This window comes from Somniosus microcephalus, chromosome 13 (assembly GCF_052327205.1).
Source record: "Somniosus microcephalus isolate GS21.2 chromosome 13, FLI_Smic_1.0, whole genome shotgun sequence".
Taxonomy (NCBI): domain Eukaryota; kingdom Metazoa; phylum Chordata; class Chondrichthyes; order Squaliformes; family Somniosidae; genus Somniosus; species Somniosus microcephalus.
This window is the reverse complement of record NC_140999.1, coordinates 186,152,390-186,166,974: the sequence shown is the minus strand read 5'-3', so window position 1 is coordinate 186,166,974 and position 14,585 is coordinate 186,152,390. Positions and strand designations below refer to the sequence as shown.

The following is a 14,585-nucleotide window of genomic DNA, read 5'->3' as shown; positions in this document are numbered from 1 at the left end:
AGTATCAGGAATGGTGACCATGAAACTACCGGATTGTCGTAAAAACCCAGCTGGTTCACTCATGTCCTTTAGGGAAGAAAATCTACCGCCCTTACCCGGTCTGGCCGATACGCGACTCCAGACCCACAGCAATGGCTGACTCTTAACTGCCCTCTGAAATGGTCTAGCAAGCCACTAAGTTGTCTCACCACCACCTTCTCAAGGGCAATTAGAGATGGGCAATAAATGCTGGCCTTGCCAGCGACGCCCCATCCAATAATTTTTTTTAAATGCTAATTTACTGCCCATTATTAGTGAATCGGGGAAGGTTTGCCCACAGGGTACTAGACAGAGACGTCATTTCACATTTCATTGCACCCATCCATCAGTCTGGACTGCTCCTAAGGAGGCGAAAGGCCAGGATCTAAACCACTATCACCCACTGAATCATCCAATCTCCCTTATGACCACTAAATTTTACTCACTGAATTCATTTAATGCAACAGGGAAATATTCAAGGAAATACATTTTCTGAATAGGCTTCTAACAGCATCAGCTGGAATGAGGAAAGGCTTCAGTGAAAAGAGTTTCTTTAAAGAAAAGACTTGCATTTCTATAGCGCCTTTTACAACCACCGGGTGTCTCAAAGCGCTTTAAAGCCAATTAAACGCGGCAGCCAATTTGCGCACAGCAAACTCCCACAAACAGCAATGTGTTTGTTTTTGTTTTGTTGGTTGAGGGATAAATATTGGCCAGGACACCAGGGAGAACTCCCCTGCTCTTCTTCAAAATAGTGTTGAGATTTTTTACATCCAGACGGGGCCTCGGTTTAACATCTCATCTGAAAGACGGCACCTCTGACAGTGCAGCACTCCCTCAGCACTGCACTGGAGTGTCAGCCTAGATTTATGTGCTGCCGCGTTTCCTACATTACAACAGTCCCTGGAGTGGGACTTGAACCCACAACCTTCTGACTCAGAGGCAAGTGTGCTACCCACTGAGCCACTGGCTGACACAAGTGGAGTTAAGTCCCATTTCCGATTCACCCTATAAAGAAAAAAGATAAATCTAGATGATTTATGCAAATGACAACCCAAAGCTTACTTGTTAGGGCTGATGCCAGTAGTCTGAGGCGGTGAAAGGGCCTCCAGAACGTGCGGTTGTCCCTCCTGACAGAAATGCTTAAACATCTGTTTGTCTTCGCCGGCCATCTTGCAGGAATAACTCTCAATCCTGAAAATAAAATACACAGGACAGTCAAACTAGAACGCTCGGTGTCAGCTTCGGCTCAGTGGGTAGCACTCTCGCCTCCGAGTCAGAAGGTTGTGGGTTCAAGTAAGACAGCCATTTCCTATGTTTGATTGGAAGCAGCCCTCTGTGTTGCAAGAAAATGCTTAGACTCGCTTCAAGCTGACAAAAAAAACCCACAAAATCTCACACAGTATCCACATCTCAGGAGATGAATGGACTGCCACTTAGGAGCAGTATCAGAGGGTGGTTCATGAGGTGGAACTGCAGCCAGCAGGAGTCAGCAACTTCAACAGAGGAGGAGGAGAGGAACCCCAGGGACAAGAGGAAAATCAAAGAAGTAACTCCTTCCTAGAAGTGGACTTGATATCTAAATACGTGAGCATCAATGTCCTCTAATTTTTTTTTGGTGCACGGCCCCTTTCTCTATGTTTCTATAGGGTACTGAGTTTGGATGATCAGCCATGATCTCATTAAATGGCGGAGCGGGCTCGAGGGGCTGAATGGCCTACTCCTGCTCCTATCTTCTATGGTGTGGAGATGCCGGAGTTGGACTGGGGTGGACAAATGTAAGAAGTCACACAACACCAGGTTATAGTCCAACAGCTTTATTTGAAATCACAAGCAGCGCTCCGAAAGCTTGTGATTTCAAATAAAGCTGTTGGACTATAACCTGGCGTTGTGTGACTTCTTACACCTATCTTCTATGTAACGGGCTGCGTGGTTCATTAAAACTTCCGCGCATGCACGGTTTTTCCATTTAAAAGCCGGCGAGCCAGCTGTGCAGGACCTCCAGGCTGCCGCACGGCCGCGCAACTTGAAGGGAAGATTGGTGAGCACATCATTCAGGCGGACACTCCAATGCAATACTGAGGGAGTGTTGCATTACTGGAGCTGCCGTTTTTCGGATGAGATGTTAAACTGAGGCTTGTTTGCCTTCTCAAATGGATGGAAACGGTCCCATGGCATTATTTAAAAGAAAATATTTATCCCTCAACCACCCTCACTAAAACAGATGACCGCGTCGTGTATCTCATTGCGGTTTGTGGGAGCTTGCTGTGCGCAAATTGGCTGCTGCGTTTCCTACATTACAACAGTGACTGCACTTCAAAAAAGTATTTCATTGGATGTAAAGCGCTTTGGGACATCCTGAGATCGTGAAAGACACTACAGAAATGCAAGTTCTTGATTTCTAACTATCCAAGAACAATGATTCAAGGCAGTATATAAAAAAGTAATTTTATCTCATGCTTATCGTCAGTTTTACATAATTTCTCGTGTTAAATGGGGAGCTAGTTTCGCTCCAGAGGCAGTATTAATCTTCTCAAGTGGCAATAAAGGACACTTTCTTTCCACAAGATACAGATGAGGAAGGCCACTCGACTTAGCTCAGCTCATACATCCAAAAGACCTTAAAAGTCCCTCTATTGCAACTGTTTTTAAAATGATTCCAAGGCTCCCACCTCCCCTGTTCTACTCAGAAGTCCTTTCGATGTGTTGCATTCAAGATAGTGAAAGGCAAACGTAGAGCTGATATGGGGAAGTTCTTCTTTGTGCAGAACTACATAGCTCGTGTAATTCAACATTCTATTTGCCTTGTGAAAAATTAGGAACAGCAGAGGTCCTGATACCAATATCGGAGGTACTCAACCGAGTTATTCCTAACTACCCTAGCATAACTCCTCTAACATGTAGCCACTGCTTGCTACCGTCAGCCAATTTCTCATCCATTCCCAGGGTTTAACCTAAATCCCAACTGCTTTAAGCTTAACTAGGAGCCTTTTATGCACAACTCTCTTTTTCAAAAGTTTTTCTGAAGATCAGTTCATAGGGCCTTCCACTGTTCACCTCCTCAAAAATACCAGTTCTTTACTGAGAGCACTACCAGATTCCCTTAAGGTATGGAGGCAAGATTTCCTCTGCACACTAAGGCACAGTGCATTGTGACGATCATGCTAACAAGCCAGGCAAGCACATCTCCACTGTAGCAGCTAAACACCACAACTGTACTCCAAACTACCTGTCAGTGATACCACAGATCTGCTAATTCTTTTCATAGAATGATACAGCACAGAAGGAGGCCATTTGGCCCATCATACCCATGCTGGCTCTTTGGGATCCAATTAGTCCCACTCCCCTGCTCTTTCCCCGTAGCCCTGCAACTTTTCCCCTTCAAGTATTCATCCAATTTCCTTTTGAAAGTTAGGACTGAATCTGCTTCCACCGCCCTTTCAGGCAGTGCTTTCCAAATCACAATAACTCGCTGTGGAAAGAATCGGCTAATACTTTTAAAGCAATTTGTCAAAACTATAAAATCAGATAACTAGAGCAGACTGCTCCTATGTATCTCCCCCCAATAAATAAGGGGACAGTAAACTACCCAGTAAATACAGTTACAAGGAAACAAACTGAGTGAGCAGGCTCGTTTCTTCTATTCTCTCAAACTTGCTCTCTCGCTGATTTCTGATCAGCTTGGTTTGGTTGGTAGAGCTCCCTTGTCTGAGTCAGAAGGTTGCGAGTTCAACTCCCAATCCAGATAGTGAAGCACAAAATCTATTCTGACCCTCCAGTGCCAGTAGAGAACATGCTGCACTGTTGGAGGTGCCGTCTTTCGGATGAAACGTTAAACCGAGGCCCTGACTGACTGCTTAGGTGGACACCAAAAATAAACATGGCACTGTTTGAGAAAAAGAGGCGTTTTCCCAGTGTCCTGATCCCTTACCCCACCCCATCTCCTCATCAGCTAGGTCCAGGTCTGCCTACCTCTGCCAATCCATCTCCTCAAACCCAAGTCCAGTTCAAATTTAGATCTAGCCTGAGGTGCCCCCACAAATTCAGGTGCTGGCCCAAGTGCTTCCCACTTTCCCAGAGCCTTCCCACCCCCCACCATCCCAGATCCTACCCCCACATCAGATTCTACACCCACCCACCCCAGTTCCTGACCAACAAACCCAGATCCTACCCCCCCGCCCAAGATCTTACATCAGATCCAGGCGCCTTCAACACCCCACCCAACCTCCCCATCCCACAGGTGCTGTGTCCCCCCTCTCCCCTGGTGCTGTGTCCCCCCTCTCCCCAGGTGCTGTGTCCCCCCTCTCCCCAGGTGCTGTGTCCCCCCCTCTCCCCAGGTGCTGTGTCCCCCCCTCTCCCCTCTCCCCTGGTGCTGTGTCTCCCCTCTCCCCTGGTGCTGTGTCCCCCCTCTCCCCTCATGCTACGTCCCCCCTCTCCCCAGGTGCCGGGTCCCCCCTCTCCCCGCTCCCCCCAGGTGCCGGGTCCCCCCTCTCCCCCCAGGTGCTGGGTCCCTCCTCTCCCCCCCTCCCCCCAGGTGCTGGGTCCCCCCTCTCCCACCTCGCCCCAGGTGCTGGGTCCCCCCTCTCCCCCCAGGTGCTGGGTCCCCCCTCTCCCCAGGTGCTGGGTCCCCACTCTCCCCCCTCCCCCCAGGTGCTGGGTCCCCCCTCTCCCCCCAGGTGCTGGGTCCCTCCTCTCCCCCCTCGCCCCAGGTGCTGGGTGCCCCCTCTCCCCCCAGGTGCTGGGTCCCCCCTCTCCCCCCAGATGCTGGGTCCCCCCTCTCCCCCCAGGTGCTGGGTCCCCCCTCCCCCCAGGTGCTGGGTCCCTCCTCTCCCCCCAGGTGCTGGGTCCCCCCTCTCCCCCCAGGTGCTGGGTCCCCCCTCTCCCCCCAGGTGCTGGGTCCCCCCTCTCCCCCCAGATGCTGGGTCCCCCCTCTCCCCAGGTGCTGGGTCCCCACTCTCCCCCCTCCCCCCAGGTGCTGGGTCCCCCCTCTCCCCCCAGGTGCTGGGTCCCTCCTCTCGCCCCTCCCCCCAGGTGCTGGGTCCCCCCGCTCGCCGCTCCCCCCAGGTGCTGGGTCCCCCCGCTCGCCCCTCCCCCCAGGTGCTGGGTCCCCTCCCGCCTCCTCTCCCCAGGTGCTGTGTCCCCCTCTCCCCAGGTGCTGTGTCCCTGCCCCCCCCAGGTGCTGTGTTCCTCCCCCCCTCCCTCTCCCCAGGTGCTGTGTTCCTCCCCCCCTCCCTCTCCCCAGGTGCTGTGTCCCCCTCTCCCCAGCTGCTGTGTTCCTCCCCCTCCCCAGGTGCTGTGTCCCCCTCTCCCCAGCTGCTGTGTTCCTCCCCCCCCCTCCCTCTCCCCAGGTGCTGTGTCCCCCTCTCCCCAGGTGCTGTGTTCCACTCCTCCCTCTCCCCAGGTGCTGTGTCCCCCCTCCCCCCAGGTGCTGTGTCCCCCCTCTCTCCCCTCCCCCCAGGTGCTGTGTCCCCCCCTCTCCCCAGGTGCTGTGTCCCCTCCCCCCTCCTCTCCCCAGGTGCTGTGTCCCCTCCCCCCTCCTCTCCCCAGGTGCTGTGTTCCTCCCCCTCCTCTCCCTCTCCCCAGGTGCTGTGTCCCCCTCTCCCCAGGTGCTGTGTTCCTCCCCTCCCTCTCCCCAGGTGCTGTGTCCCCCCTCTCTCCCCTCTCCCCAGGTGCTGTGTCCCCTCCGCTCCCCTCCCCTCCCCTCAGGTGCTGTGTCCCCCCCCTCCTCCCCTCCCTCTCCCCTCAAGGTGCTGTGTCCACCCCCTCCTCCCCTCCCTCTCCCCAAGTGCTGTGTCCCCCCTCTCCCCAGGTGCTGTGTCCCCCCCCCCTCTCCCCAGATGCTGTGTCCCCCCCTCTCTTCCCTCCCCCCAGGTGCCGTGTCCCCCCTCTCCCCAGGTGCCGTGTCCCCCCCTCTCTTCCCTCCCCCCAAGTGCCGTGTCCCCCCTCTCCCCAGGTGCCGTGTCCCCCCTCTCTCCCCTCCCCCCAGGTGCCATGTGTGGTAAACCACTTTTATCGTTCACTATCGTTACACTATAGTTATCACTGTTATATCGTTATCACTGTTCACACTGTTGTATCACTATACGAGGTCGCCTCTTGTCACGCTGTTATACCTGGGCTGACCACTGCTGACTCCGCCCATGGCTCCACCTACCTGCCCAGGTATAAAGGTGGTCGACTGGCTGGTATTCCTCCTTGTTGGATCCGATCACCCACGAGGGTGGGCTCTGTTATTTAGCCAATAAAAACCTTTAGTTACTTTCTTAACTCGTCGCTTTTCATTGGATGAATTGATAGGTATATCAATTTTATTGGCTAAATTTTAAAATGTCGACACCTGGACAGTCAAACGACCAGCCAGACGCCCAGCTACAACAGCCACAGCAGCCTGCCTGGCTGCGAGCCCTCAGACCACCGTACCTGGATCTAAATCCACAGGCAGCAAACTCAGCCCTCGACTTTGAACACTGGCTGAGCTGCTTCGAAGCCTACCTGGGAGAATCCGGCGTGCCTCAGAAATCCATGCTAAGAGTTCTGAACGCCCAAGTGAGCCCTAAAGTATTCGCACTCATCCGGGACCTCAAAACATACGAGGACGCCATCAACCGGCTGAAAAGACAGTACCAAACCCCGGTAAATTCCATGTATGCCAGACACCTCCTAAGATCCCGCCCGCAACAGCCAGGAGAGCCCGTGGAGGAATTTTTACGGGTGCTACAAGCACTCGGCAGAGACTGTAACTTTAAAGCGGTAACGGCGGCAGAAAATACTGAAGACAATGTCCGCGATGCCTTCGTGAAAGGCCTGCGGTCCGACTACTCACGGCAAAGACTACTGGAAGCAAGGGACCTCGACCTGGACAAAGCTGCAGCCCTCGCTCTCTCTCTAGAAGTGGCCCACCGGGACCTCGAGGCATACTCAAGGTACTGTAACTCGCGACCCTGGGACTTGGGACCGACCCCGACCGCGATACCCCCCGCAGCACCCCCCCTGGGACCTACCTCAGCGTCGGCGTCCCAGACCCGATCGAGACCGCCACCCCCGGTACCGGCTCCGACATCGGACCCCCGCGATCGGGCCGCCGGCTGCTTCTTCTGTGGCCAGGCGAAACACCCGAGGTCGCACTGCCCAGCCAGGAACTCTACCTGCTCAAGCTGTATGAAGAAAGGCCACTTCGCTAAGGCCTGCAGAGGTGGATCATCAGAGGCCAGCAGTGCCTCATGCGAGCTGTGGGGGCGGCCATCTTCCTTCAAGGCAACAGAGGCCAGCATCCCCACATGTGAGTCATGGGGCGGCCATCTTTGATACAGGCAACCAACACCAGCAGTGCCTCATGTGAGTTACGGGGGCAGCCATCTTCTCCGCCATTTTGTCCAACCTCGTGGGAGACGCCATTTTACCCACCACGCTCGACCGCCACCGTGCCTCTAGACCCGACTACCGCCTCACCCGCAGACTACAACGACTCGCTCAGCTATACACTAGCCTCCGTCTCACTGGACCAAGCCCGCCCGCATCACCTGTCCAAGTCAATGATGGACATCAGAGTAAACGGCCACGCCACGACCTGCCTGTTCGACAGCGGAAGCACGGAGAGTTTCATCCACCCAGACACGGTGAGCCACTACTCCCTCCCTGTCCTGCCAACGCACAACCGGATCTCGATGGCATCGAGATCCCACGCCACAGACATCAGCGGCTACTGTGTTGTGACCCTATCGGTTAAGGGTACGGAGTATAAAAATTTTAAACTCCTCGTCCTTCTCCAGCTATGCGCCGCCGTCCTACTAGGGCTAGACTTCCAATCCCACCTCCAAAGCGTCACGCTAGCATACGGCGGACCCCTCCCCCCACTCACAGTCGACAACCAACAGATTTTAAACCGCCCACCGCGTAACACCTGCAGCCTATCCACCCTCAAGGTCCCGCCACCTTCCCTGTTCGCTAACCTCACCCCCGACTGCAAACCCGTCGCGACCAAGAGCAGGCGGTACAGCGCCGGGGACAGAGCTTTCATTAGCTCTGAGGTGCAGCGTCTCCTGAAGGAGGGCATTATCGAGGGGAGCACCAGCCCCTGGCGTGCCCAGGTCGTGGTCGTTAAGACCGGCAATAAAAACCGCCTGGTCATCGACTACAGCCAGACCATAAACAGGTACACCCAGCTGGACGCATACCCCCTTCCCCGCATATCTGATATGGTCAATCAGATTGCGGAGTACCGGGTATTCTCCACCATCGACCTTAAGTCGGCCTATCACCAACTCCCTATCCGCCCTGAGGACCGCCAGTATACAGCCTTCGAGGCGAACGGCCGCCTCTACCACTTCCTTAGGGTTCCCTTCGGCGTCACCAACGGGGTTTCGGTCTTCCAAAGGGAGATGGACCGGATGGTTGACCAGAACGGGCTGCATGCCACGTTCCCCTACCTAGATAACGTCACCATCTGCGGCCGCGACCGGCAGGACCATGACGTTAATCTGGAGAGATTCCTCCGTACGGCCCAACGGCTGAACCTCACCTACAATAAGGAGAAATGTGTGTTTAACACCTCGCGCCTTGCCATCCTCGGCTGTGTAGTAGAGAACGGAGTCATCGGCCCCGACCCCGAAAGAATGCGTCCCCTCATGGAGCTACCCCTCCCCCACTGTCCAAAGGCTCTGAAGAGAACCCTGGGGCTCTTCGCCTACTATGCCCAATGGGTGCCCAATTATGCAGACAAAGCCAGACCCCTCATGAAGTCCACATCCTTCCCCCTTACAGAGGAAGCGTGCGCAGCCTTCTCCCTCATTAAGGGAGACATTGCCAAGGCCACAATGCACGCAGTGGACGAGTCCATCCCCTTCCAAGTGGAGAGCGATGCATCCGACTTCGCCCTAGCCGCTACCCTTAACCAGGAGGGGAGACCAGTGGCCTTCTTCTCAAGGACCCTACAGGGCCCTGAGATCCGACACTCGTCGGTCGAGAAGGAGGCCCAAGCGATTGTGGAGGCGGTACGACGCTGGAGGCATTACCTGGCAGGCAAACGATTTACCCTCCTCACCGACCAGCGTTCGGTCGCTTTTATGTTTAATAACAAGCTGAGGGGCAAAATCAAGAATGACAAGATATTGAGGTGGAGAATCGAACTATCCACCTATGATTATGATATCTTGTACCGGCCAGGTAAGCTGAACGATCCCCCTGATGCTCTGTCACGAATTACATGCGCCAGCGCGCAAAGTGATAGACTTCAGACCCTCCACAGCGACCTCTGCCACCCCGGGGTCACCAGACTTTACCACTTCATTAAGGCCCGCAACCTGCCATACTCCATCGAGGAGGTCAGGACCATGACCAGGAACTGCCAGACCTGTGCCGAGTGCAAACCGCACTTCTTTAGGCCGGACAGAGCAAGCCTGATCAAGGCCACCCGCCCCTTCGAGCGCCTGAGCATCGACTTTAAGGGGCCCCTCCCGTCCTCTGACCGTAATGTGTACTTCCTCAACATCGTTGATGAGTACTCCCGTTTCCCCTTTGCCTTCCCCTGCCCAGACATGACCAGTACCACGGTCATTAAATGCCTGAACGACCTCTTCGCCTTGTTCGGGTTCCCAAACTATATACATAGTGACCGGGGCTCCTCCTTCATGAGCGAGGAACTCCGTCAGTTCCTACTAGCGAGAGGTATTGCTGCAAGCAGGACCACCAGCTACAACCCCCGAGGGAACGGCCAGGTAGAAAGAGAGAACGCGATGGTATGGAAGGCCGTCCTCTTAGCCTTAAAGTCTAAGGGCCTCCCAACCTCCCGCTGGCAGGAAGTCCTCCCGGCAGCCCTGCACTCCACCCGGTCACTACTTTGCACTGCCATTAACGCCACCCCCCATGAACGAATGTTTGTTTTCCCCAGGAAGTCGACTACGGGAACCACACTACCAACCTGGCTGACCTCCCTGGGGCCCGTCCTGCTGCGAAAGCACGTGAGGACCCATAAAACGGACCCCCTGGTCGAGAAGGTGAACCTCCTGCACGCCAACCCCCAGTACGCCTATGTGGCTTACCCGGACGGGCGGGAGGACACAGTCTCCTTGCGAGACCTCGCACCCTTGGGCATTCCGGAGACACCACCTTTACCACCCCCCCACCCCCCCCACCAATTCCAGCTCAGGTAGACGGCATGCCGGAACCCCACGAGCCTTCGCCGACCACGCAGACACCAGCATCAACACCGGAGAATGCAACACCGCCGCTGCGACGATCAGAAAGGCTTACGAGGCCTCCGGACAGACTGACTTACCAGAACTGGTAGTACACTTCACCCCGCCGGACTCAAATCTAAACAAGGGGTGAATGTGGTAAACCACTTTTATCGTTCACTATCGTTACACTATAGTTATCACTGTTCACACTGTTGTATCACTATACGAGGTCGCCTCTTGTCACGCTGTTATACCTGGGCTGACCACTGCTGACTCCGCCCATGGCTCCACCTACCTGCCCAGGTATAAAGGTGGTCGACTGGCTGGTATTCCTCCTTGTTGGATCCGATCACCCACGAGGGTGGGCTCTGTTATTTAGCCAAAAAAAAGCTATAGTTACTTTCTTAACTCGTCGCTTTTCATTGGATGAATTGATAGGTACATCACCGTGTCCCCCCTCTCTCCCCCCTCCCCCCGGGTGCCCCGTCCTCCCCCCCCATCCCCCCGGGTGCCCCGTCCTCCCCCCGGGTGCCCCGTCCTCCCCCCCCTCCCCCCGGGTGCCGCGTCTCCCCCCCCTCCCCCCGGGTGCCGCGTCTCCCCCCCCTCCCCCCGGGTGCCGCGTCTCTCCCCCCTCTCCCCAGGTGCCGCGTCTCCTCTCTCCCCCCTCTCCCCAGGTGCCGCGTCTCCCCTCTCTCCCCCCTCTCCCCAGGTGCCGCGTCTCCCCTCTCCCCCCTCTCCCCAGGTGCCGCGTCTCCCCCCTCTCCCCAGGTGCCGTGTCTCCCCTCTCCCCCCTCTCCCCAGGTGCCGTGTCTCCCCTCTCCCCCCTCTCCCCAGGTGCCATGTCTCCCCTCTCCCCCCTCTCCCCAGGTGCCGTGTCTCCCCTCTCCCCCCTCTCCCCAGGTGCCGTGTCTCCCCTCTCCCCCCTCTCCCCAGGTGCCGTGTCCCCCCTCTCCCCAGGTGCCGTGTCTCCCCTCTCCCCAGGTGCCGTGTCTCCCCAGGTGCCGTGTCTCCCCTCTCCCCAGGTGCCGTCTCTCCCCCCTCTCCCCAGGTGCCGTCTCTCCCCCCTCTCCCCAGGTGCCGTCTCTCCCCCCTCTCCCCAGGTGCCGTCTCTCCCCCCTCTCCCCAGGTGCCGTCTCTCCCCCCTCTCCCCCGGTGCCGTCTCTCCCCCCTCTCCCCAGGTGCCGTCTCTCCCCCCTCTCCCCAGGTGCCGTCTCTCCCCCCTCTCCCCAGGTGCCGTGTCTCCCCTCTCCCCAGGTGCCGTGTCTCCCCCCTCTCCCCAGGTGCCGTGTCTCCCCCCTCTCCCCAGGTGCCGTGTCTCCCCCCTCTCCCCAGGTGCCGTGTCTCCCCTCTCCCCCCTCTCCCCAGGTGCCGTTTCCCCCCTCTCCCCAGGTGCCGTGTCTCCCCCCTCTCCCCAGGTGCCGTGTCTCCCCCCTCTCCCCAGGTGCCGTGTCTCCCCCCTCTCCCCAGGTGCCGTGTCTCCCCCCTCTCAATTCACAATTCAAATCGCTTTATTGGCATGATAAGTTACATCTTATGTTGCCAAAGCATCAAAATACATTTATGGTTGAGCACATAAACGCAGTTCTATTCATACAGTGTATAAACAGGTATATCCCTGAGTGTATAAATATACATTCGCATTGTTTATATATATTCTTTTCTTAGTTTACTGGTTGTCCCTCTGTTCATGGCAAGCTGTAACATAGTGTGCCGCCAGTGTTACACAGCTTCTCTCCTCTCCCAGTAGGAATGGGAGTTTTTGGTTGTCATTCAGATTTCTGAATTCAGGGCATATTCGTGAGAATTTTTGGTAGGAATTCTCCCTGATGTCCTGATATTTTCCACAGGCTGTGAGGAAGTGCATCTCTGTCTCCACTACTCCCTGACTACAGTGAGAGCATATCCTGTCTTCTCTTGGCAGCCTGGTCTGCCTGTGTCTGCCTTTTTCAATCGCTAGGCTATGTTCGCTAAGTCTGTACCTTGTCGAGGTTCTTCTCAGTTTGTTATCCTTTACCATGGTCAGGTAATCAGCTATGTTGTATTGTCTGTTTAGGGCCAAGTAGCAATTGAGTTTGCTTTGGGTTTTTGTTGTTTCTGCCCAATATGTCAGATATTTTTCCTTTTGTTTAGCGACGATTGTGTTGGGTCGAATTCTTTGTGTTACCCTGTCACTGTCCTGGGGCTGGTTATTGTTAGTATTGTTAATAATTACTTCACTGAGTCCCAGGACTAGTTGACTGAGGGTATTCTTCTTTATGGTCAGCTCTTGGCATTTCAGGGCGTCGTAGTGATAGCATTGGGGGTTGCTCATTTGTAGGGGATTCCAAAATTTGGTGGCTCTTTTTTGGAGTGATTATTAATGGATATTGGCCTAGTTCCGCCCTGCATGCATTGTTTACTGTTTTCCTTTGAGCAACCCCAGGTGCCGTGTCTCCCCCCTCTCCCCAGGTGCCGTGTCCCCCCCCCCCCCTCTCCCCAGGTGCCGTGTCCCGCCCCCCCCTCTCCCCAGGTGCCGTGTCCACCCCCCCCCCTCTCCCCAGGTGCCGTGTCCACCCCCCCCCCTCTCCCCAGGTGCCGTGTCCACCCCCCCCCTCTCCCCAGGTGCCGTGTCCCCCCCCCCCTCTCCCCAGGTGCTGTGTTGTCCCCCCCCCCCCTCCCCAGGTGCTGTGTTGTCCCCCCCCCTCTCCCCAGGTGCTGTGTCGTCCCCCCCCCCTCTCCCCAGGTGCTGTGTCCCCCCCCCCTCTCCCCAGGTGCTGTGTCGTCCCCCCCCCCTCTCCCCAGGTGCTGTGTCGTCCCCCCCCCTCTCCCCAGGTGCTGTGTCGTCCCCCCCCCTCTCCCCAGGTGCTGTGTCCCCCCCCCTCTCCCCAGGTGCTGTGTCCCCCCCTCTCCCCAGGTGCTGTGTCCCCCCCCCCCCTCTCCCCAGGTGCTGTGTCCCCCCCCCCCTCTCCCCAGGTGCTGTGTCCCCCCCCCCCCCCTCTCCCCAGGTGCTGTGTCCCCACCCCCCCCTCTCCCCAGGTGCTGTGTCTCCCCCCCCCCTCTCTCCCCAGGTGCTGTGTCTCCCCCCCCCTCTCTCCCCAGGTGCTGTGTCCCCCCCCCTCTCCCCCTCTCCCCAGGTGCTGTGTCCCTCCCCCTCTCCCCAGGTGCTGTGTCCCCCCCCCTCTCCCCAGGTGCTGTGTCCCCCCCCTCTCCCCAGGTGCTGTGTCCCCCCCCGCTCCCCCTCTCCCCAGGTGCTGTGTCCCCCCCCCTCTCCCCCTCTCCCCAGGTGCTGTGTCCCCCCCCCTCTCCCCAGGTGCTGTGTCCCCCCCCCTCTCCCCAGGTGCTGTGTCCCCCCCCCCTCTCCCCAGGTGCTGTGTCCCCCCCCCTCTCCCCAGGTGCTGTGTCCCCCCCCCTCTCCCCAGGTGCTGTGTCCCCCCCCTCTCTCCCCAGGTGCTGTGTCCCCCCCCCCTCTCTCCCCAGGTGCTGTGTCCCCCCCCTCTCTCCCCAGGTGCTGTGTCCCCCCCCCTCTCCCCAGGTGCTGTGTCTCTCCCCCTCTCCCCAGGTGCTGTGTCCCTCCCCCTCTCCCCAGGTGCTGTGTCCCTCCCCCTCTCCCCAGGTGCTGTGTCCCTCCCCCTCTCCCCAGGTGCTGTGTGTCCCCCCCCCCCCTCTCCCCAGGTGCTGTGTGTCCTCTCCCCCTCTCCCCAGGTGCTGTGTGTCCCCCCCCCCCTCTCCCCAGGTGCTGTGTGTCCCCCCCCCTCTCCCCAGGTGCTGTGTGTCCCCCCCCCCCTCTCCCCAGGTGCTGTGTGTCCCCCCCCCCTCTCCCCAGGTGCTGTGTGTCCCCCCCCCCCTCTCCCCAGGTGCTGTGTGTCCCCCCCTCTCCCCAGGTGCTGTGTGTCCCCCCCCCCTCTCCCCAGGTGCTGTGTGTCCCCCCCCCCCTCTCCCCAGGTGCTGTGTGTCCCCCCCCCCTCTCCCCAGGTGCTGTGTGTCCCCCCCCCCTCTCCCCAGGTGCTGTGTGTCCTCCCCCCCCCTCTCCCCAGGTGCTGTGTGTCCCCCCCCCCTCTCCCCAGGTGCTGTGTGTCCTCCCCCCCCCTCTCCCCAGGTGCTGTGTGTCCTCCCCCCCCCCTCTCCCCAGGTGCTGTGTGTCCCCCCCCCTCTCTCCCTCTCCCCAGGTGCTGTGTCCCTCCTCACCTGCCGATGATGCCGCAGTCTCCAGTCTCGATGGTGAGCTGCCAGTTAATCGCCTCGAAGCTGGAGTTCGGCAGAAGCTTCATGTTTTTCTCTCACCCACTCTCTCCCTGCCTAACTGCGAGTGACCCGGGACAGGCCGAGGCCTGAGCCTGGGCCGCACATCCCCGGGATTCGCTGCCTGTCGCCCGGCCTCCGGGCACCGGCCCACTGCGCCTGCGCGGCCGGCGA

At 57.8% G+C, this 14,585-nt stretch overlaps 1 protein-coding gene across 2 annotated transcripts in view; it reads right to left on the bottom strand.

Annotated features, from left to right (window-relative positions):
• maf1a (MAF1 homolog, negative regulator of RNA polymerase III a) overlaps positions 1-14,585 on the bottom strand; it is a 34,575-nt gene extending 19,990 nt beyond the window's left edge. The window contains exons 1-2 of one of the 2 annotated variants that reach the window (XM_086005809.1): positions 14,358-14,585; positions 1,084-1,212 (exon numbers count right to left, since the gene is read on the bottom strand). In XM_086005809.1, the coding sequence (XP_085861935.1) occupies positions 1,084-1,212; positions 14,358-14,440 (212 nt within the window). In that variant the 5' untranslated portion in view covers positions 14,441-14,585. The remainder of the gene's footprint in view (positions 1-1,083; positions 1,213-14,357) is intronic. The other variant, XM_086005810.1, reaches the window with a different exon arrangement.